The sequence below is a fragment of the Dreissena polymorpha genome, chromosome 4, assembly GCF_020536995.1.
Source record: "Dreissena polymorpha isolate Duluth1 chromosome 4, UMN_Dpol_1.0, whole genome shotgun sequence".
Lineage (NCBI taxonomy): Eukaryota > Metazoa > Mollusca > Bivalvia > Myida > Dreissenidae > Dreissena > Dreissena polymorpha.
Window position 1 is genome coordinate 72,965,362 of NC_068358.1, and position 24,948 is coordinate 72,990,309.

The 24,948-nt window shown below is 32.5% G+C and overlaps 1 protein-coding gene across 1 annotated transcript; it reads right to left on the minus strand.

Moving 5' to 3' along the window:
- Positions 1-283: 283 nt before the first annotated feature.
- Positions 284-2,831, minus strand: LOC127879968 (uncharacterized). The gene is made up of 2 exons (XM_052427113.1): positions 2,679-2,831; positions 284-2,073 (listed from the first exon to the last, which is right to left on the minus strand). Exon 2 carries the CDS (start codon positions 2,071-2,073, stop codon positions 1,066-1,068), a length of 1,008 nt encoding a protein of 335 aa, XP_052283073.1. The 5' UTR covers positions 2,679-2,831; the 3' UTR covers positions 284-1,065.
- Between the last annotated feature and the right edge of the window lie 22,117 nt (positions 2,832-24,948).

Genomic DNA, 24,948 nt, shown 5'->3' on the forward strand with positions numbered 1-24,948 from the left:
ATACATAATTGTAAGTGATTGGTTGGCATCACGGTGTATAGTGTTTTTACGACCACACCATTTGAGCAAAATCGCCCCCACCTGTACTTTCAGAACTTTGATTCTTTTCGTCAGAAGGATACGGAGCTTTTGTCAGAAGTATACAATTTCGACGGTGAGCGGAATAGTTGTAATAATCGCCTTATCACTGTGAGAAAAGCATGCATTTCAAATGATTTTTAAGTTGTGAAGGTAATATTATTACATATTGATTATATTTAAATTATCTTGTTAATTGGTTAAACTTCGCATTAAACGAAAATAATTGTATGCATGCTTAAAGGGGCCGTCCAACAGATTTTTGCATGTATTGAAGCTTGTCATTAAATGCTTTAAATGCTTTATATTGATAAATTTCAACATTTGAAATAAAAATCTCCTGTAAAAAAAAAAAGAATACAATTTAAAAAAGGAAAAAAATAGACCTAAACAGGGCTCGAAACAATAATCCCTGGATTCCTGGAGTCCTAGACTAAAAAGCCTCCCGCCTGGACCACTCGACCATCCACGCTCATGTTTGGAACGGATGTATTTTATAGCTATATAAGCAATCCTCGTAGTTTCCCAAAATATCGTTTCGCGTCGATACGACGCTTTATCCGTTGGACGGCCCCTTTAATGTGTATTTCGAATAGTTGTAATAATATTAAACTAACAAACATTGCTGTGTACATAGTATAAGTTTTACTTTGTTATGATTGTTAAGCGTTGTTCAGTGGTCCATTTAAATCTATGTGATTGCCAAAACGCCTAAGAATATTTCTTATTAAACGCAAATCAAAGATATCAAATTAATTATGCAATATTTACAGTGAACGCTTTCAACAATCTCGATATTCGACATAAGTTGATCAGATTGGGAAAACCAGCACGTACATAAACATAAAACACTCTTCTGTGCTTAATAATATTAATTGTTTCAAGTTGACTGTACCAAGTAATCAGTTGTCTTAGTGCAAATCTTAAAGACATCTTGCAAAAAAACAACATTTAGCACTTGGCAAAAAATGTTCAAAGATCTACCATTTATATAATTGTACATCCACAGCAAGACTTGTTCGAATCGCCATAGTTTGGCCTGCTGCCTTCTCGGTATGATGGCATGGCATAACGTGGTTCTGATGCATTCGATGCATGTTCTGTAGCACGAACGGAGCTGTGATCAACTGAAGTGTCTGACATAGCGACAGTGGATCTTGATGGACTTCCTTGCTTTGAATAATTACTCAGCTGATCGCGGTTTTGAGATCCTGGACTTTCGCATTGCGTTGAATAATTGCATTGCGGAACACGGTCTTGCGAGACAAAAAGTTCACTATTCTTTGAATTATTGCTCTGATCCCCGTACTGCGACCCTGAACTACCTACTTGCGTTGAACAGCTTCTCTGATCACGGTATTGTGATTTAGAAGAGTTGATATGTCGCTGACTATAATCATCATTTGCCTTACCGATGTCAGAAAAGCACGGATATTTGGATGACGAGGAGCTAATCGGACTTATTTTGACCGGGGCTTTGTAGGACGCTTGCAAACCACTACTTAAAGGGTTGGATTGAAAACTATCTGAATTCGAACGTATCTTAAGTTGAGGTGAATGTTCAGGGCTGGTTTGAACAGTCATCGCAACGTTGGTTTTGATTGCAGTGGTCATGTGTGCTGGTATAGACGATTGTGGTTTCGTTTTTGGTGCCTGGTAGGAGAACAGAGTTGGACTTTCGCTTGAATCTTTTACTTTGTATTTCGACTGATACACATATGCTTTATTGGATATTCGCAATTTCGATTGAACCTTTGGCTTATATGGTGTTGGTTTGTTATGCCAATACCCTCCTGCAGGTCCACGAACGCGAACGGACGTCCCACCGTTATATGATGTCAGCTTTGCCTCGGGTATATATGAGGATATTCGTACCGGAATTGTGTCGCATTTTCCGAGCCGTTCCAGCTCACGAAAAACCCATAAGCGTCGATTGTCTGCGGTAACCCATTTTCCATCGAGGTTCACCACTTCGGAATTGAAGACACTTGACATCTACGAATTGGACATGATTATTGAACAGATTTTTGATAATCCATCTTTATAATTATTTAAATAAAAGTTATTAAAAATGAAAACTCAAACAGTAAAACGTACATGATATAAGATAGGACATCTGTATTTCTTAGTTTTAGGTCAACATACGTAAAAACGGCTATAGAAACATTTCATGTTCTATAAGCTATGTTAATCGTGCCGTGCCATATTATTGCATTATACAGTTGTTTAATGTATATAAAACGCCCCGATCATTTTTTAAGCAAGTTGCGGGAAACTGGTCGTAAAATATGAACGTAATACCTGTATTGTTGAGCACGTTTGACATGATTTGTTTTCCTTTTGCTTAAACTTGTATACTTTAATTAAAATTTGTGATTAAAGAAATGTTTTCGAAACTCATTCTTGTTGTGTCAATTTTTCGGACCGAGTTTCCAAAAACAATATATTGAACTAACTATAATAAATGAGTATATTATCGAAACAAATACATTAAATATAGCAGTACAACGAATATTACTTTCTTTTAAATTTAACTTCCAGCATCATGTAACAATAAGCAATTGTAATCAATAACACTCGTGACTTATGTTTTATCTTACCTTCCTTCACAGACGTCATCCAATGTATCACCAATTCTAGTCCTATTGTGTGATGACCGCTTATCAAAGACATTATTGATAGAATCTGGCGAATAAAATATTTGTGATGGTTTAAGATCCATTCTTAAATTAAACAACAACCTCCCACAACAAGTTAACGCGTCCGAATGTGCACCAAACTTTAATCACAATCTATACAATCTAATCAATATTGTAGTTTAGTAGTTATAATAGATTTTCTGAAAACGAAAATTGATATATACACGTAGTCGATTGCTAACGTTTAGGTACTTTTTTACAATTTTCCAAGAGTACAGCCATTAGAAAAATGGCATTATATAAACTATTAAATTAATAATAGGTACACGCCTGCAGATTATCATTTTAATGACACATTGCTTTATGAAGAAATATGATATTTAAATTTTAAAGGATGTCCGATAATATTAAGCAGAATTGAAGGAATAACATAATTCATTTTCTCAAAATTTCGTAACCGTATTTTAACTTTGATCAATATGTCCACTAATATGACAGTAATGACGTCATAGCGCATTGCATATCGGTATCGGGCGAAATTACCACGAGACAGGTTAAAGTGACCGTCAACCACAAACGACGAAAATATAAAAGTTCTTAAATACCGTATTTTTTATAATTATTAGTTTATATTGATTAAAATATCACGCCTGGTATATTACATTCCTTGAAAAAAGTTGTTCAGTTTTCATATTGTCATATATTCGGTAATAACATTTTACTGGGCATGCGTATTTAATTATATATATATATATTTATATATAATGATCAATCTACTTGCGTTATTTATAGAGTGTATATCGTAATGTCACCTATTTTCGCGATGTACTTTCGATTTCACATCGCGAAATTGTATTACCGAATATAATGAAAATAATATACTAATTATTGAAAAAACTAAGGTTTTTAGAACTTTTCTTTTTGCGTCGTTTGTGGTTGACGGTCTCAAATAATAGAATATACGCGCATCATATACAGCAAAGAAGAAGTGAGGAATGAAACTTAATAGCGTCGACTTAATATAAATTTAACCCTGTAATAAAATTGTTAATCTTCACTATGCAGTTTTTCATAAAGTACGACAGCCTTGCTTTGAAATTAAATATCACTAAAAGGATCGATTCTTAATTTTCGCAGCACGACTGTTTAACTGTAATAAATAATACACGTACCCGATACGTATGGGTATTAATTGGGTTTAATTTTTGGAAAACACGTTCAATATAGATAATATTTACATTATAACAAAGTCGTAGTATAAGGTAAAGTTTGCCAACAGCAATCAATAATATCGTATATTTACATAACCCATTATAACATTTTCAGTAAAATCGTCTTCAAGGTATTAATCTTGCATTATTTAAACATTCGTGGTGAAACTGGTGTATTGTACACTGCTTGTTTAAGAAGTATCTAGTCATTATATAGATATGATATGACTGTTTAAAAGCGACATAGTAAATTAAGTAAAAGCTCTATTGAAGTAACTCGACTGCGAACAAAAATTAAGATAAACGTATTTTATTTAATGTGTCTGGGGTCACAATGAATCAGACAACAGCAACAAGTAGATATGATACGAGTAATCAACATGATGTAATTAACAATATGACTTTGCTTGAAATCATGGAAAGATCTAAAACAAAACACAGCCAACCCGTTTTTGTTCCCCATCTTCCTGCGCATCTAGGTTTGTCAAACATAAAGTCATCAACCTAACTCAGTTTTCTATCTTGTTTTTTTTTTTATAGCATCATGTACGTTTGTGGTTTTAGAAAAAACAACATTAAATGCAAAACAAAGTGTCGTGGAGTGTAATCGTTTGTCATCTTTTTTTTATTCAGCAGCGATTGTTTTGTTTATCTATGTTCGGTTATCTATAGGTAACTCAAATTGTATTTGAACTGCTATTTGTTTCAAAAGAACGAAGAAGGTTGGTCTTACTCCATATGTATGATAAACAAATATAAAACTAAAGAACACGCTTTTTGAATTTGTATTAAATAAATATGTGTATTAAATTGACATGAAAACAGTACAATCAATCCCCTTTTACTATAAAAACAAAATCACAGATGACGATGAATGACAGACGATCGACAACAATCTTAAGGCTAAATTTCTTCTTTAAAATAAAAAGTCATTTAATGAAAACATTGCAGTTTAAGTTGATATGGCACGTATTATAACTGTTAGACATTTCATATCACTATTCATCACTGTCGTTGTCATGGTTGTCGGAGTTATCACTGTGTGTGAAGTTGTCATCCGAATCGCTGTCATCATACCTTGTTGAGTTCGGAACAATCTGGTTATGGTCCCTGTTTTCATGTTCCTGGTACCTTTAACCCCCTGGGTATCCGCGGATAATAATCGACAGCCCATCGTTTCTCGTCGTACGCTTCGCTTCCGGAATACTTTCTCCGACATTGACCGGTACAGTTAGACACCTCCCGAGCAATTCGAGCTCCTTAAAGACCCAAAGACGTCGGTTGTTCGTTGTCATCCACTTTCCGTCTTGGTTTACTACGGTAATTGCAGGTATTGATTCAATGCTTCAGCTGCGAATATATTTCATATCTAATGTTATGTCTTTCACAAAAAATGTGAATTACAAGTGATAGAGAAATCATATGATGTTGAATCGCAGTCATATAAAACATCCTTATAATGGGTAAAATATACTTAATTACCAAATAAAAATGTGTGTTTTCACAGTTTATAACTACATGGGAGCGATAATATGCGATCTTATTACTTTTCTTTTAAACATATATAAAGCTGATAAATATTAAATCTTGAATACAAGTTAAGAGGAAGTAATACCAGAAAATAAACGAAACCAGAGTTGTTGAAAATACTTTACTGGTGTACACAAGACCAATTTAACTGTGCAGATTAGTAATATCGACACATAGACACATTTTTGTTCTACCAACAATACTAGTTTTCATGTTGATATTGACCTTAATGTAAGCATTATTAATTTCATTTAAGAAAACTATATGTTTAATGGCGCCAAATAAGGATAGATGAGTCATTATATATATCTTATATAACATTCCTCGTTCATGTAGTTATGTTTGTTTGCTGAAAATGCTTTCATTTCATTGCTTTGAAACATAATACGTTTTCTAAATTGTGTTTGCAAACGGATCATCAAGCGGAATTGCTAAAATGTTCTTGTTTAATTAGTCTATTTTAGAAAAAAACAATGTCCTTCCCCCAACGTGCAATATAACTTTTTACAACCGCATTATGTTTACATGTCAGCTTCAATTTTAATAAGACTATTTAAATTAATATGCGTGTGATAACACCCAAGTTTAATCTGAAAAGAGAATAAAACGATACATATAAGGTATATTGTATTACTTTATAACTTTGGACGCATACATAGAAGTAAGACGCTAAATTGGAAAGCTAAATAAGTTAGAACGCATACTTTCCCCTCGCATATATCGTCCAGGGTTTCTCGTAGTTTGTGCCCATGGCTAGATCTCGAATCGAAGTAAATATTGATCGAATCCTGTAAATACAATATTTCCGACGGTTCGATTCGCATTTTAAACAACAAAATAGAGACAGCAAATAACACTGTTAACCTTAGCAGTGATTTAAATCGTATGTAAAACTGGGTCGTTAGACGTTGGTGGGGACTTCATTTTCAAAAAATAATGTTTGCTATTTAGTGCATGTATATTGCATTTTTTTTCTTTTCAGGAAACGTAAACTCAGATTACGTATAAATATTGCAGAGAAAACCCGAAGTTGTATTTTGAAACTATGCATTTACTTAATAGGTTCACCATCTCATGCTTTAGTAGGTTTGAATGTAAGTGGGATCTATTTTCCGACAATAGCGTTTGGTGAATACAGTGCCTACATGGCTTAAATAATTTAATCGATTATATAGAGGATATTTGTTGGATTGGGTGGAATATCGATTTTAATTCACGAGTGATCATAAACAATTATATTTTCACGAGTGGCGAAGCCACGAGTGAAAATATATTTTTTTCTATGATCACGAGTGAATTAAAATCGATATTCCAGCCAATCCAACAAATTTTCTTTTTATTTTATGCTCACAAATTAATATTTTTATACGTTTGCCAATCCGTTCAAACCAATTTCCCTTTGGGCGCCCCAAAATATCATTACCGCTTTTACAATAAGCGTCGCAAATAGTTCACAAGAAAACAAACGTTAAACAATAACTTTTTTGTATTTACAATGCAACACATATCAAGTGAAAAACATCATTTAAAAAATAAATAATCATCTGATGACACAATTTGTTTATGTCATGTTGTCGTATAAATATGCGGAGTCTATTAATAGCGTTAATAACGCTAACAATGTGTAGATTTATGTTCAAGGGAAGTTACTCCGTATGTTGATATAAATATTCATCGAAGAGTTCTCGCTCTTGGTGGAAGAATGCGTGGGGCTCACAATGCTCACAGTGCCGGTAAAACAGTGAATATTATCGATAATTTTCACTGATAGTTTTCACTGTATTAACAGCGTAATTATCAATTTTAATTCACTGATATTTCTCTATAAACCACCGGAAAGCATAAAATAAATTGCGATTATTTTATTCGCGCGAATAAATTACACTGTGGTCCCGTGTAAGGCTGATCTTAACTACCATACCGTTTCATTTAGTTTTGTTATTGAGTTCTAAGAAATAAATGGGCAATCATTCGAGCGACGTGTTTCATAGTTCTAAATTTTGTTTCAAACTGTAAAGCGCTAATTGTTTAACTCCATATTACTTGTAAGAGGTGATAACAATTTAATTCCATGTAAAAAAAACGCTGATTAAATTCATCAACGAATATGCACAGATCAGTACAGACTCATGAGGATTTCACAACATTGTACAACACAACAAAGTTAAGAAGGACGATGAAAATCAAAGTACTGGCAGTACTGGTGTGACGATGCTTTTGAAGAGGATGGATATAAAACATCAATTTAAGTTTCTCTATATCACCACAATTGTGTATGTTGATGCAACCATTTGGGTACGATAAAAAATTTGGGTACGAAAATTTTGGGAACGAAAAAAAATTCGGTACGAAAAAATTTGCGTACGAAACATTTTTGGTACGAAAAAAAGTTTAGGGGTACGGGGAAGTAGTACCCGTGGGTAACTTGACCCATTGAGCAAAACTGGGAGGCGGGTCACATTCTTGTTCATTAAGTATGGCAATACATTCATGATGATTCTCGAAAGTAGGTATGAGCACATAGGCGGACCATGTGAGCTCAATCGTATGAGCACTTGACTATCCGAGTTCGCCCACGAACATATGGATAAGTTAACTAATAGCGAAATGACCTTATACATGTATATGCTGAAATCTAACAATCGAACGAAATATCAAACATGGTATGTACACTTAGGTGGTTGTGTAATTTCTGTTAGAATATCGTATTCAATATGTAAATTTTAAATGATTGTGCCCGCACTTGAGTTTGTTGCCTTGTTTGAGTCTATACGCGTCTAGGCTGCACCCAGTGTGTGTATTCGTGTTTTTCCAAGGTAATGAGTTACCTCCGCGTTGAGGCTGCATAATGTTGGGACCCGGATAGTGTCCAGCACTCCTACCTAATAAGATAAGATTGACGACAGTTAGGACGAATTTTGAATGATAGCTGCAATTTCCAGCTATTTGTTTTGTACTGAAATACTTTTTAATTTTTTATATGGTCAAATGCTGCGGGGGGGGGGGATGAGATTTTCCGGGAAAAAAACGACTGTCAGGAATGGTGACCACAAAACATACAAAATATAACATTGCGCCGGGAGCGGGAATCGAACCAGTGTCGTAAAGGTGAAAAAGCGAACGTTCTGCGCTAGCGGGACGGACAATTACTCTAAGAAATGTTGTTTTATCTATATATATATCATAGCAGTGCAGCGTTTACAATTTGCAGGTTCGAAATCGGTCGCATTCTTTAGTTTTGTGATCACGTAAAAATTTAATTTTACATGTTTTTATTCGCAATTTATTTACTAAATCAAGAACAAATATCAAACAAAATTGAAAAAATATATGGTTGTTTCATTGGTCTATAAAAATAAAATGGATGTAAAATTACTAATTTGAAATTAACGTTCTGATACACTTATTGAATCTGTTTCCCCACGATATGCTGTTCTATTAATATTTACCTTTATTAACACGAACGACAACTCTGCTAGGAGAATGTTATCAATGAAAATCAACGAGCAATCTCCTACGCAGTGGCGAATGCCAAGGGAAGTAACTGAAAAATCGAGTTATCTCAATCGGACTGGCTCGGTCTTTTACATAGGTCGCAATTGTGAAGATTTTTTTTACTGGTTATCAAACCTTGGACGCTGCTGTTCCAGCATCGTCAAAAAGAAATGATTTGACGAAAACAATCTGAAGAAAATCTATAAACTGAAACCTATACTTTTTTATTGAATGGAGATCATTTACTTTGGTCGTATTTGTTTGAAAGTATAAAGTTTCATCGCCATGAAGCAAAGTTCCGATCGAATGGGTGTTGTAAATGTATAACTGGTGGACAAAAATACCTCGCATGACGCATGCGTATGTTAATAATGACTTCAAAAAGTAATCAATGCTGTTTCAACTATACCCTCGATGTATAGTAAAGTTCCGACGATGTTTTGTGAGAATAGATGATCATCCATCGCAGTACAATGTATACTTATGCGTCTCCCTGCGATAACAACGTGTTGGGGATGGTCGAAAACAGTTGAGTCTTGTTTCGAAATACACGAACACGTATTCAAACTCATCATACAGGCGTACACATGCACGCGATTATCGTGCACAACCAAAATGACCGTCCATTTTTCCCATGTCTCGTCTGTCCATTTACATATAGTTGTTTAATGTACTTCACAGTTCAATTAAAATAAAGGAAACTATCGAATCTCTGCACGAATTGTCTCCCTCAATAGTAACATGCGCTGTTATGACAATATTAGTTTCTGTGTTTAAAATAGCCAAACCATGAAGAAAAGTTCAGCATTTAATGGCCCTCTCCCTAAGGTTTGGTAAATCGTATTGGTTTTCATGGTCTTCGTAGCCCGTGTCAGGATGGACCTTCTAGTAATTTAAAGGCCCTATAAAGGTTGCAAATCCAATTATTATGCATATAAACTAGTATAATTTTTACCGTATTTCAGTTACTCTTACATAAAAAATGCGTATAACACAGCTTAGGTGCAACGTTGTCAAGAATTATGGAAGATATACCCGTTTCATAATTGGAAGAAATGTTTACAACTTTGCAACTAGCGTGATGTGTAGCCTCAAGGCGGTGACGCATGCTAAAAATAGCCGAAAGAAAATTCAATTTTAATTCTATTTTTAACAACTTTTTACCAGCAGAAAGTAAATTATTAGATCACTACAAACATTTTAGCCATTTAGAAGAGACCTACCTTGTGAGTGATACATGAAAACGTTGAAAAGCAACGATATATTTTTGGTGACCTGAGTCACTTTCACCTTCCCAAGTAAACAGCGATGTAATTAAACTGATTGTTTGTAAACACAATTGACTTGGAGGACACTGTATTTTGAGCTCAAAACAAGTTGTATTGCTCATTTTTGTATGGTAATGTCCAATAGCATATATATATTGTTCTTTGATAACCTTTATAAATAAAATATGAAAAAAATATTTAAAAATCGGTAAATAATAACGGATTGTAACCTGTATAGAGCCTTTAAATAACACAGTTGCGAGGTTTCAAAATGGACATTGGATCATGAAAATTAAATATAGACCAGTTCTTGTATAAATAAAACATCCTTCGCAGTAGCATACTTCTTATAACGCCGAAAAAAAGGCCTTAATAAAGCTCTCTAGAGTTCTGAACAAAACGTTCATTTTGTCAAACGAACAATATAAACGCACGAATGTCTGCATTGTTGTTCACTTATAAAACTATTGATACTTACCATTTAAGGAAAGGTGAATGACGCGATAATCGTGTTCTTAGATAAATACGAATTTTGTAAATTAACTTACATAAATTCAGAGATCTAACGAGACCTGTATAAAGCGATCTGAACTGATCATAACTGATATATACCAGAAGCTGTTTATAAGCGCTATCTATACCTGACTTAGCAATCAAATGTATTTAAGAATCGTACATCCTAAATATAGTTCTCTTGCGGCAATCATTTTACATTAACATTCTTTTTAACTAACAATAACCTTTTAAGAGGATATCTAGATTAGCAACAGATTATACATCAAACAATTATACTTCTCCTTGACCTAAATAGACTTGCAGTTATAAAGAAATATAACGGGAACAATATATCGAACATAATTCCACAGCTAAAAAGTAATTTTTGGGAATAGCGAAGTTTACAAAAATAACAAGGAATCAAGATTTAAAGACAATGAATAGTGTCTTAGAATAACTTGAAGGCGTTTTATTATAATAATACTCTGTTAAATCACTTAGATATACATATCACCGATATAATAATTGCAAGATGAAGGTTTGACTAGCATTCTTGCATTTCGCACATTGCCAGTAATTTTAGAATTCAAGTTTTGTTAAGCATTATCAGACGAAACTTATTCACATGATTACTCTTGGTTTATATTACGACCACACACAAAATGTCAACCATATGGGTATCTTAGGGATGGGAGAGTGTAATAGTTGAGTGAATTATACTTTAAATAATAACAGTTTGTTTATATTATTAAATTACAAATAATAAACAATGTGAATTTGCATGGGCCTAACAGTAGAATTTGCTTTTCACATTGACTGGAAATAATGTATACTGCACATGAAAGACAATAAGAAATAAAATTAAAATAAAACGACTATGAATAAATATTTGTATGGCGTTGTAAGCAGGCAAACGTTTGAAGAAGTGCTATTAAGATATTTAAAATAAGCATTAACAATTTCTAGTTTCTACAGCGTATGCAAGAAACAAAAATGGCGTGAATATATTGTTAATATATTAGTGATATTAAGGGATTTAACATAAGCAGTAACCATACGCAATAACGGGTATTTGTGTAAGAGTATACAAGACACAAAAAAATGTTATAAAGCAGAGCGTTTATGCGAGTGAATAACACAATACTACTACTTAGCAGCATGCATGCTCTGGCAAATAAACCATTCCACATTAAACACGATAAGTAGTTTGCATCTCCTTTATTAAATAATAAATAAAATCATCTGAGCAAGAAGTTTTTTAAATAAACTTTTGTTGGATAGATAATGTACGTTAAGCTTTATTGCTAAACTAAATGGTATTGTTTTTTTGTAAATATTAGACTTTCATATTTTGTTCGGTGTACTATAATTTCTTGTATATACATACTATTCATCGTTTTCAGAAACAGTTTTTATTGTCATTCCAGGAGTGTTCATTTGAAACCTATTTGGACGACAGTAGTGAACATAAGTGAACTACATTTTACACAACAACATGGACTGAAAAAACGATTGTAATCATTTACAATATATTATTTGCCTTTAATGCAATAGAAGATATTATTAAAACTAAATATTTACGAAATCTCTTTAAAGTTTCGTTTCCGTTGAAGATTAATGTACTGTATATACAGTATATGCTGCTGTATACATGTATTGGGAGAATAGTGCTTGCTTTAGTTTCGTAAGTCAATTTAAATCTGATAGAAGAACAGATCGAGTAATGCTAAAATACAACTTTCACATATGTTACGCCTGCGGTTAATCTATCAGAAGACATAAGCAGTTCAAAAGACATATTTTATTAAACAGGGCTGTCAATGTTATATCGATACATATCCAATCGTTACTTCTACTTCGTTTTAATGTTAAGATTCGATTGAAAAACAATCTGACGAATCAGTTCGAAGAAAATAAAGTGCGTACAAACAACCAATTAACTATGGTGACCATGATCGTGTACCCTGCCCACATTAGAACTGTCACACAGTATAAAGACGTCATGAAACTATTTAAGAAAGTGTTATTTAAACTGCTGGTCTTTTATGTGTGAAAACGTAACAAACGGTTATTTTATATTGAATATGTCCGCGTGAGTAAAACCGGTATATATGAATATAACATGTTTTATTAGTATTGTTTCTCAAAATGTTTTTAACGGACACAGCATAATTCCTTTTTTACGTAAAAAATACAATAAAGTCGTATTTGGCTTCTTTTGTGAAAACGACACAAATCAAATGTATGATTATCGCAAAGATAACACAGCAACATTAGAAAAAATGAAGTTTATCAATTGTATTCGAACAATAAACCATATAAAAATTATGTTGATAAAATATTAAATATGAGCAAAAAACCAGCAGTTTTTAGCAATATATCAAATACAACGGACTTAATAATTAATGAAACAAATTATGATTTTCTTTGCAAAAATAACAATCTTGATCACCTTTTTCCTGCTTATCAAGTCATGTGTGTGTACGTTTAAAACATGCGCTAGCAGGTGTGTTACGTGAATTTGTTTTATCGACAATGTACTCAATTAAAGCATATGTTTTCACATGCAGAGCGTTTATACGCGGTGATTTAAAGTGTTTAAGTTCATATATTATTAAATTATTACGATGTAGATTAGGTAAGTGCGAAAATATAAAATGTCATTTTAATAATCGGACTCGAACTCGATACAAAAAGGCGGATAATTTGCCAAGAAAGTATTAATTAGTGGCAATGTCTTTTAAGAAGTCAATACGTAAATGGTTTTTATAACTTCCTTTCCATTAAGTTTCCCTTAATTTCCTTTAATTAGTATGATTTGTCGTGTGCGGATAGATATGTCGCAAACAGTGTTGAGCATCGATGACATTAAATGAAATGACGCATTGTCTGCATGAGATACGTCCATTACGGCTGTGCGTCAACACAATAAGATACCGACTGGTTGTTTGCTGTTTAATGAAGATTCGAATATAGAAAGGAAAGGTCATTAATCCAATATATGGAAATGATTAAATACGCATTACGGAAAATGAACAGCATTTGTTCAGATATCAGGATAGGGTAAAGAGTACATTGGAATAATTGAAGGTATTATAGTGATTTTGTGACTTAATCATAGTTATTTTTTGTTTTATCGAATCGACTTAGCGTATGTGGTATCGAGAAGAAAGCGATGTATTGTATCCATTTTCGAAAACAATAATATAAAAACCCTGTTTTTTATATTACAATTATTCCTGTTTTTTTTAATTGCAATATTAAAATCAAAAATAGGTATTATAATTGTGGGCGTGTCATGCTACTTTTTTAAACATAACATAACTTCTACTTTGTAGTCAATAAGCTTTTTCAGTAGAATTACTGACATTAAATCGAGCATTTTGATGTATATTCTGTTTGCAGAGTTTTACTGTGTGAATTTATTAAATTAATATGACGTACTTTATGTCATGAATAAATTTGTTTATTGTGTAACGTTTAAAACATGTAGACTTAAGTTGAATACTATAATACTATAATTCTCTTATTATGATGCCCCTTTATGACAGGAGAACAATCTAGTTTTAACCGACGAGAACAATAATTGGACTATACACAACATACAATCGCTGTCTCTATTGGGTTCGATTATGCAAATAGAGGTTAATAAAGGTAAGCTTGCTTAAGTAGTGCTGAAAAATGTTTACTTGATAATGTCAATCAATCAATTTCAGATTAGTAACTATGGATTCCACTGTTGTGAACGCTAACACTTCTTTCAACAACACACTGCCATCCCCGAAAACGATGCCGTTACCATGGCAGGACGTTCGCGATGCATTTATGTGGGCAACTGCAATTTTAACATCATGTTGCATTATCGTCTGTGTTGTCGGCAATTCCTTTACAATTGCCGTAATGCTTTCAAAATCTTTTTCGAATATGAACATTAGATACGTTCTGTTGGTTTTGGCAATTTCAGAAACTATTTTTCTCACATCGTATACATTTAACAGAGACTTCATAATCAAATTCGTCGGTTATGACATTAAAGCACTATCATCAGCTTGTTGTAAACTATATTTTGTCGTCGTTAAGACATGTAAAATGATGTCATCGTGGCTAGTAGCTTTAATCTGTTTTGAAAGATTCGTCGCTGTTGTGTTTCCATTCAAAGCGAAAACATGGTTTACACCGAAGACAACGCGCTTCACAGTGATAGGAATGTTTTTGATTATGTCATCCTATAATTGTTTATGGTCCGTTTCGTCAGAAATCGTGGGTGGAATTTGTAAACCTGATATCGATTCCATTGACAACCATTATTTAAATCACTTTCTTATGTTGGTCGGGACTGCTTTACATTCATGGATACCGATGGCTATAATGTTATTGCTAACACCGTTGACGATAAACGCCTTGATGGTTCAACATCGAAAGAGAAAGGCTATGACTACGACGGCGGCCCAACGAATACCAGAAAATCAAGTTAGACACCAGCGAAACATCAGCGACGTAGAAAATGACGCGACAATTGAATCCGTCCGGATATCAATTATGTTGATTTCTGTAGTTATTGCATACATAGTTTTTATGTTACCCATTACTGTTGTACATAATATGGCTTTTATAAGAAATATTAGTATGATGGATAAAAACAGCCTGCAGTATTTTGTTCTGTTTGAAGCAGCACATATTCTTCAAGATTTATATTTTACGACAAACATGTATGTGTATGTATTGAGCTCAAAGCAATTTAAAAATGAACTTTTTAAGATCTTAAAATTGCGACGTAATTTGTATGTTCATCGATCGCGAATAATAAGAGCTGAATCTACACAATTGAGTGTTTTCGGAAAGGACAACAACGTACGCGTATAGAATGTAGCTTTTGGCGTTTGAAAAATAAAGTGCATATGGTTTTACATATAACAAGCTTAAGAGTAGCATAAACGTTTATGCAAATAATCGTAACTATTTATTATAAAGGATTACTGATCTCGATTATCGCAATGTTATCGAGAAGTTGCATTTTGCATAACGATTTCTTCCTGAGATGAATAATCATGATCTTAAAATATATACCATCGATGCTGGGGTAGGGAAAATGTTTATCAAGAAGATATATTGCTGATTATTGTATTCACTTCATTTCATCATGCTTCGATTGTTCCTTTTCTCTATATTCTCTTTTATAGCTTTCTAATTGCAATGCTAAGAGAGCAATTTAAATGTCAACTTCTGTCCAAGCGAAAACTTCTAGTAAACTATGATAATAAATGTGAAGTTTTGTGTACCGTTCATCCTGTTTAAACCCACAATGCTGATCAATAACGATTTAATACCGGTGACCAATGTTTTATCATTTAAAAAATATGGCTGTGTTTTCTAAAATGTCTTGTATAGACTACACAAATTCGAATTGGCCTTAATTAAAGATCAGAAGTTGGTAACGAGATTTTCCCTCTATTCGGGGCGACACTTTCCGCTTTTATGGAAAAATTCTTTTAAAGAAGGTCTATTGTAAACGAAATTCTAGTTACGACAGAAAATTCTTTACCTGATTAGCCTGTGTGAACGGCTTTACAGACGTGCATTGAGCTAAGTAAGCTCAGAACGCAACTCATATATCGATATAGCTCTTGATTGTTGAAATTAGCTGTAATAACGATTGAGTAATTCAAATATGATTACTTTCGCAAAAAAACAAAAAAAAAACACAAAAATTAAAAATTAAATAATTTGGAAAACAATACAAATATAGTATAACAAAAACCAAATACGTTGAACTTTATGTAAATGTATATTGAAGACGATTTTCTACGAATGCCACGATTAAAATAAAATATATTGACTCTAATTTAATGAACGTTTCTATTTTTTTTAACTGTTTATTTTTTTACTGTTTACGTTACAAAAATAAAAGGTGTGTAAAATCGAGAATAAAATGGTTTAATTTCAGTAAAAGTTCCTTATTTTACGATTTGGGTGAACAAAGTGTGTGAGCATGTTTTAATTTGTTTTGTTATAATCCTACGTGATTTTTTTTTATCTCATTTCATGTGTGGCTGTTGTTGTTTTCTTCAAATGTTCCTTTTCCATAATACTACTTTACACCATTGATTATTAATAAACATGTATTGTGGAACAAAATATTCAAAGTATTAAATAGTGTTTTGATGTTGTAATTCCTTTCAATCACTAGTGATGTTTTGAATAAATGCGTATATTTATAAAACAATTGTTTTTTATTGTATAGAAACAACAGTTTAAATAGTTAGTACATTTAATACAACTCGTCTTAAAGTATGGCTTGTAAAAAGTTATTATCCTAAAGTGCCCGCAAACTGACTTTGATATTAATCGTCCCGCCGATAAAACGTAGAAGAGGAAAGCTGACCGACACGTTTGAAACGCTGCTCAAATTAGATAAAGGGATAAAATTTTACGTGTGTAGCAACATGGTATATCTATTACAAATAGTATATCTTGTGTTGCATCTATTAGTGTGAAACGCATTAAACAAACAGTGAAAGCGAAAGAGAAAGCAAACATAAACATAAATGAAGATTTAGCCAATAAACATGATCAATTCTTAAGCATAAAGTGAACTACTAGCTATGAAAAATATATCATGACTTTTTATTGTCGGACACAAAACGAAAATTGGCTGACAGTCTATGAAAGTGAAAATCTATGAGATAATGGTTAATCTATTAGTTATGTCTTATCAGGTTTTATTGTTATGAGCGGCGGAATTGTACATGCTGTTTATCTGACGGTTAGAGTTTGGTTTTACATTTTATGGTAAACATATTTCAACGCTTTGTAGCGATCCTAAAATAATATCAACAAACATAAAAGAAACAACATTTTTGAAATAAAATCTGTTAAAACCAATGTCGTTTATAAAAAAGTGATGACATGCTATATAAAAAGGCCTGAACTCAAACGGTTGTATATAAAGTAATGTGTTAATTGGATTGGAAAAAAAACGAAAAACATATCTATCCGACTTTAAAAGTTATATATTAAACATAAATATAACACACGGTCAGGTCAATACACGGCGCTGTGTGGGGATAGATAAATAATATCCATGGCATGTCAAACATGGCCATGACAGATTTTCAGGTTTCTTTTCAAAAGAGTACGGATTCATTTCATTAGAGTATTGCATTATTGTTTTTATTGAAACACAACTAAACTATCTTATTAAAGCTGATAACATATTAAACGTTAACTTCAAGAGTCAAGAAGTTTGTGTAGAAGCATTCACATCCTCTCTTACGTTTTAAAGGATTTAAACTCATTTTAGCCCTGCACGTGTTTTTGAAAAAGCAACATTTTGTGATTTAATTACAATCTCAATTCCGAAAACACTGAACGCTTGTGCAACCATACACAATTTTATAGATATTACTTTACATGTTATATATCCATGACACAGAACAAAGAATTCGAATATGATAGTAACTTTATTATTATATTTTACACATACACACAATAGTATATCCATTGAAATATGTATAATGTGTAAACATTCGTAAATATGTAATGATATTATATACCTTAAAAGTTTAATTAATTATACAAATAGTCATAAGTTAGTCTAATAGGTACTACTAATTAATAGAACTTTATCATTCGATGCATACATATGAACGAACACCAATCCGATTAAAAAAGATGATATTGGGCCAAGAGCGATTCTGTTCGTATCAGGAAAAACCAAGAATTGGACACATAAATAGCTTCCATGTTTACATGCCATTCGATATAAACATGTTGCTAATAAGCCAACAGAACAAAACATGGTTTGTGTCTATTATTATAACATCGGTTATGCTGCATTAATTTCAAAACAACATCAAACCCTTTTACCGTTTGTAAAAATAACAGGAAACATTATTTGACAGTGATATAATGTTTCTGATTTGATTGTTATCATGATAATATAAGAAATAACTAAGACGAAGGCTCAGTGTTGTCTTTTTATATTTATTATATTGTAGTCATTTTGTAACCTGATAAAAAGAGAGAAAGACAGAAAGAGAACGCATGTAAGAGACCGTTTTCCGATCATTTTTTTCTTCTGAATACTTAGGTCCATATCATTAACTGAAAAGACGTTATGTCGACAGTGCATATATAAACCAATACAAACTAACATTGTTACCAGTCATAAGCATTGGGTTTTTTTATTACAAGAAATGACTTCAAAACAATTTATTACATATTAAATGATTGAATAACAGCAACACGTAAAACAACTTTTAATGTGTCTTATTTCCAGACAGTTATATTTTAGGAATGGGACATGACAGAAAAGAGTAAACAATTCCCTTCTCGGACAACATGTTGCGTTTTGCTACATCCTTAATTGGTACTCTTCCTCTGCTGTAATTAACAATCAAATGCGTCATTAGCTCAATAACGAAGTATCATCAGGCACTTACGTATACCTCGATTCTTATGGAATATTGCATTATTGGAACTTAGTGGCAACTGGATGTCTGATCGTCAGTTGTTGGCTGTGCTTCTAAAGGTATTATATTATTAACTTTGCATATTGAAGTACCAATACGAACAGACAGTTTATACATTTTTATACGTAAGTATATCTTCTCGAATGGATATTTTAATAAAAAAATGTCACGTGCCAGTATACTATAGTAGTTATATTTATATATTATATATAATATTATATATATATAGGGAGAAGGGTGTGTGAACAACCAGATACACAGACATACAAACAGACATACATAATCCCAGACTTCGGCGTGTGCGCCTAGCTACGGTGCAGAACGAGGCAAACATACTATGAAATCCCCATCCCAATAAAGGGTGGTTCATTCACAGTTATATACCCTGTACTTACATCGCAACACATCTCGACGTGGGAACAATTTTTACATACACAGAATGGACTATGTTACATACATTAACACTTATTTACAAACATAAAACCATAGTTGTATTAGGGCACAATCCGATAAGGATCCTAAACTACCCTCACACTATGTTAGAAACACCGCGAAAATCCGTTGGATCAAGAAGATACAGTAAAATCATGAATATATTTGTGTATTAACAGGGAGATAGTTATATTTCACAACAACGTCATTTCCTATTTCTGGGATCTATTAATAGATACTTGTTCACAGTCGATAACTTATATATAGGGAGAAAGGTGTGTGAACAACCAGATACACAGACATACAAACAGACAATTTAAGATATCTATATATAAAAGCCAATATCATAGAAAGCATATACGTTCGTAAAATATCTCTGCCTTTTTTATGAAGATGTAAGAAAAGCTTTAATCTTTTACAGATACGTCTAATATAATGCTACATAATTTTGATTTTTATTCATTGAAATATTCTACAAAAGCATCGGAACAGTTTCCTGTATATAATATACTTGTAGGGTTAAAATGCTACTTTTACAGATAGATGAGATTAAATCTCTGTTGAAGATTACATAACTATACAGGATAAGAGGTGATTGATGTCAACGGGACTTTACGTTCTACATACGGATTCATACATTTAATGAAAGAATCACTTTTCAAACTACAAAAAGTGTCACAACATTGAATCAGATAAACACTTTAAGTGTTATACATTTTAATATAATTGTGTGTGATAAAGTATTTAGGAAATATAAACGAGACATAACCCAGTGTGTATAGACTAAAAAAAATCACGTTTAACTTGTAAAAACATATGCAAACATGCATGACAAAAATAATTAAGTAAATGTGCGATATTAATAGAGAAGTTTCGTAGTTTTCTTACAACTATAATTGTACAAATTTGCAAAAAACAACAACATACATCAAGTTTAAATTCTTAGTTTTTAAGAAAATAGCATAAAACAATTCCCATTAACTGTCAAAGGATTCTGCATTATTTGTTTGAAATTGTATATATTTATCACATGCTATATCCTGTTCCTATGTAATACAACCATTACATATTTTTTTATATTACACATGTGTAATACAACATTTTTAAGCGTTTTCATTGGCTTAGTTATCGTTTATTGACCAATCGCATTTTGTTATTTTGATGCAATGCGTCAAATGACGTCACGAAATGTAAACAACATTCGGGATTTATCATTATTTTTGCGTAAATATTTATTGAATTTGGTCATTTAAAGGCATGTGATAAAAAAGATCTGACACTCCTCGTCATATCATAGCATATTTTATTAAACTCGCCAACGGCTCGCCTACTAACAAAATTCTTGAACTCGTTTAATAAAATATGGTATGATATGACAACTCGTTCCAGATCCTACATATATCAAGTTATCTTATTCATTATTGGTGTATTTATTGGCTCATGTTATGGTTGGAATGAATTTTCATTCTACGTTTGTTTGGGAAAAGCTTATGAAACAAAATAACATTATTTATGGCTGTAGCATACTTTGTTGAATATACAAGTAGAAAGTTGTACTATACATGAAAATAATAGATAGCCCTGGTAACATAACGTCAATTTCTTAAGATATCTGGAATACCTAAATAAAATGTAAAAAAAATTCCTCACTTTGTTTGCAAAATGAACATAATTGCTCATCATTAATTTTTAATTTATCAAAAGACTATTTGTTCTAAGTCGCCTGTGAATTAATCTGTATTGGAACCTATTAGCATTTACATAATTGATTAACATGAGTAGCTGAAATATGGAATTTCATTTTGTTAAATTAATTACGGTACTGTCCACCATTTTGCTTTTACTGGTGTATGTTCATTATTTTTTTTAGAATTCTGTTTAGTCATTTTACAACTGATTATTGTTGAAGTATGACTGATAATAATGACGGCAAGACGGGTTGATAGTTTTTTGGGTAGAACAATATATATTTTTTTCACAAATTTATCTATTGCGCTTGTAAACACATGTATAATTAATGATCTTAATGTTGACATTGTTTATTAAATTCAATTCATTCACATAAATACACGTTTCGTGTTTGAATATGCCACGTATGTACTGCACTACAACACAGAACCATGACTGAAAGAAAACAACTTTTATTTCCTATCAACATTTTTCGGTTATAAAAATTGGATAATACAAGAGGTCGTCATTTTTTATTTCTAATTTATCACAATAATAAGCTTTTAAAAACATTTTCCCAAAAGGGTTTGAAATTCTGTTAGATTTTAAGCAAAATGATAATTGCAATAAACGAGTCTATATATATCAAAAATAAAGTTGTGTGATCGATACTAAAATTTTTAATGAATTTAAAATGGTATTTTGTGGGTTTGCAATGATATGAACACATGATTACACAACAATTTCTTTCAGAAAAACGATCTTTCCTATCGGTGACGCAATTCATCTTTCCTATTGTTTTCAGAATAAATTTTTTTCAGAATATTTTCTATTTTAGAAATTGTTTCACCGTGATTTATTTCAAATATGTATGACGGGTAAACTTATATTTCTTTCCACACATTTCAAAGCTGCGTTGCACCCAATTTAATTTCTTTGTTAAAGACCCATATTGAGATTACGTGTCCATTAATTGCAAAAACAGGACTTGATCACTGATTGTAAACCGCAATACACTGTGGGGAATTTCATTTATAATTTCATAATTGTTAATGGATAGAGCGTATTAAAGTTAAATTTTCTGCAAATAGCCTCTACACAATGACTGACAGCAGAGAATAATTATGTTTCCAACGACTTAGTTTATGACAAAAAAATGGCTCAGTTTACAGATATTATTGCGTGATCCGATTGATGACTTTCTGGTTCTATTTCAGTGGACTGAACTTGTTGCAAGAAAACTTATGTGAAGAATGCGAACGCGATAAGATCCTCCGACGAGCCAGATAACCATTCTCCATCCAAGTCACCAAACTATTATTCGATTTATCATGTCACGTTTATTTGTTTTCTTTTGTGTTTTTTTCACCGTTTATTTACACTGTAAATAGAGAATAATTCAGGTTGGTGACGTGGACGGAGATTGGCTATCTGGAAAGTCGGGGGAATTTATCGGGTGAGCCGTAGGTGAACCCGATAAGATCCTCCGACGAGCCAGATAACCATTCTCTGTCCACGTCACCAACCTATTATTCTATTAATCATGTCACATTAATTTTTTATTTTATGATTTTTTCACCGTTTATTTACACAGTAAAAGAGTTAAACTGGCGAGTTTCGCTGGAATAATTACGTCATTGCGTAAAAAATGAGGTCATTTCACAGTAAAACAGAGCGACTGGCGGATATTCGAGGTCACGTGGTCATCTAGCCGTATATCTTTTGGTTTATTAGGTTGCCTGGTTATCGGGCTGGTTTAAAAGCATGTGACAGGATAAAAGTATAACGCGATTGTTTTGTTTTAGAGTTCAAATGTTTCTCGCCTCCCTGCTGATGACCTTAAACTTTATATATTGTACATTTGGTTCCTTATTCTACAGACAGTATTGTTAATAATTGCCAATATCTAAAGTCACTGTTAAAAAGGAAAGGGTGGGCACAGAGGCTTCCAGCTGATACCAAATCCAAATAGCGGGAACATGTTTCATTTTCAAACCCCTGTTTGCACTAAGTTTGACAATATGGACATTATAGGCATACATGCTCGCTTTTGTTTTCGTATCACTTTTTCATAGCAACGATTTGTGAACATCTTGCATTACTTTCCACAAGACACATACATGTGATTCTATAAATTATTTATGGTAATTATCGTGCACGGCTCATTTGCGTCAAATTAACGTGCTTCCTGTCTAAGATAAAACATAAATCTCTTTCTCAACGTGGTTGCATGTTTAATGGTATGATTTTTTTATCATGTGATATACTCTTTATCTAAAATATCCTGCTGCTAGTATACAAAGTAGCATATTTAAAAATGCGAGTAAATAACTCCAATGTTCTGCACTTTTGCGCTTAAGGAAACCGATCTAGCTGAAATCAAATTTGTTTATCCGAATATTTGAAGAAGTTGCTTTGGAGTTATCTTAAAATTCTCGAATGTTGTACATAAAATAGAAGTTGATACGAATGTGAATCTGTTGCTTTAATGATTGTTTGATAGATTGCTTGGCTGTTTCATTAATGGATTTGTCACATAGAAAATACGGTTGCAAACGATATTGTTAATTCTCCATTGCTTTACATCAAGCTTAACGCATGTACTTACGCTGCCAATCTCTTAATATCTGTAATGGTTGTTGATGACACGTCGTGCTCGCTTCTCAATAATGCATATCATATATAATCGTAAATATGGCCCGGGAGAATAAAATAACTTATTGATTTCATTGAAGAAAATGAATGCTTTACATTGCATTCAGGTTGTTTTAATTACAAATCGTGACAATATTATATAGTTATTTGGTATTGGATTTCTTGCTGGGTGACACAAGGCACTTATCAGATGGGTGTATATGTCCGTATATGCCATTAAACAAATGTGTTTGACCCCACCAATTTGAATATTCTGAACCTATCTGTACGGTACATATATTTAAGAGAAACACATATGAAAGACACAGTAGAGAACCTAGCATATGGGAGAACAGATCATTTCGTTGTTAACATGGTAACAGGGATTCCGCACTTTGCGTAAGTCCTGGAAATGTTATTAGCTACTAGTAATTAGAAATATTCTATGGACTGTAACCTTGTCATGATCATGATACAATAAAATGCAAAGAAGTATTCTGAGAGTTATTTGTTTGAGTTATTATGTGAAAGATTGATCGATTCAATGAACGGCTATGTAACCATTTTATTAAATTCGGACTCTCTGTGGATCCGGCCTTTAATACGATGATAGATAGTGAGATTAATGCCATATTTATTTTTCGCCTGGTCAACCTTTGTATACCTAGAACGCGATATAAACTCAAAAAGGGCATGGAAATAAAGATAGAGGGATCGTGATATCGATTTCGTAATATAACTCAATACAACACCAACATACAAACATCACATCAATAAATTTGGGTTTAAAATTAGCTTTATAGCAGTTGGTTTCAGGCTGGGGTAAAGGGTTACAATGGGCGAGTCTGGTAAAACAAGGATCTGATCAAAGGTAGCAGAAAATAGAAAAGTTATCTTGCTGTACAGTCACCATGCAGGCTAATAATTAAAATAAAAAGATGAACACTATTTTTTAGCGATAAATCAATTTTGTTTGATGTTGAATGAGACAAAATTGATATCGCATTTAAAAATAATAAAATGATAT

What these genes read in the sequence shown, in the direction of transcription:
- LOC127879968 (XM_052427113.1), bottom strand. Translation starts at nt 2,073, where the DNA reads ATGTCAAGTGTCTTCAATTCCGAAGTGGTGAACCTCGATGGAAAATGG.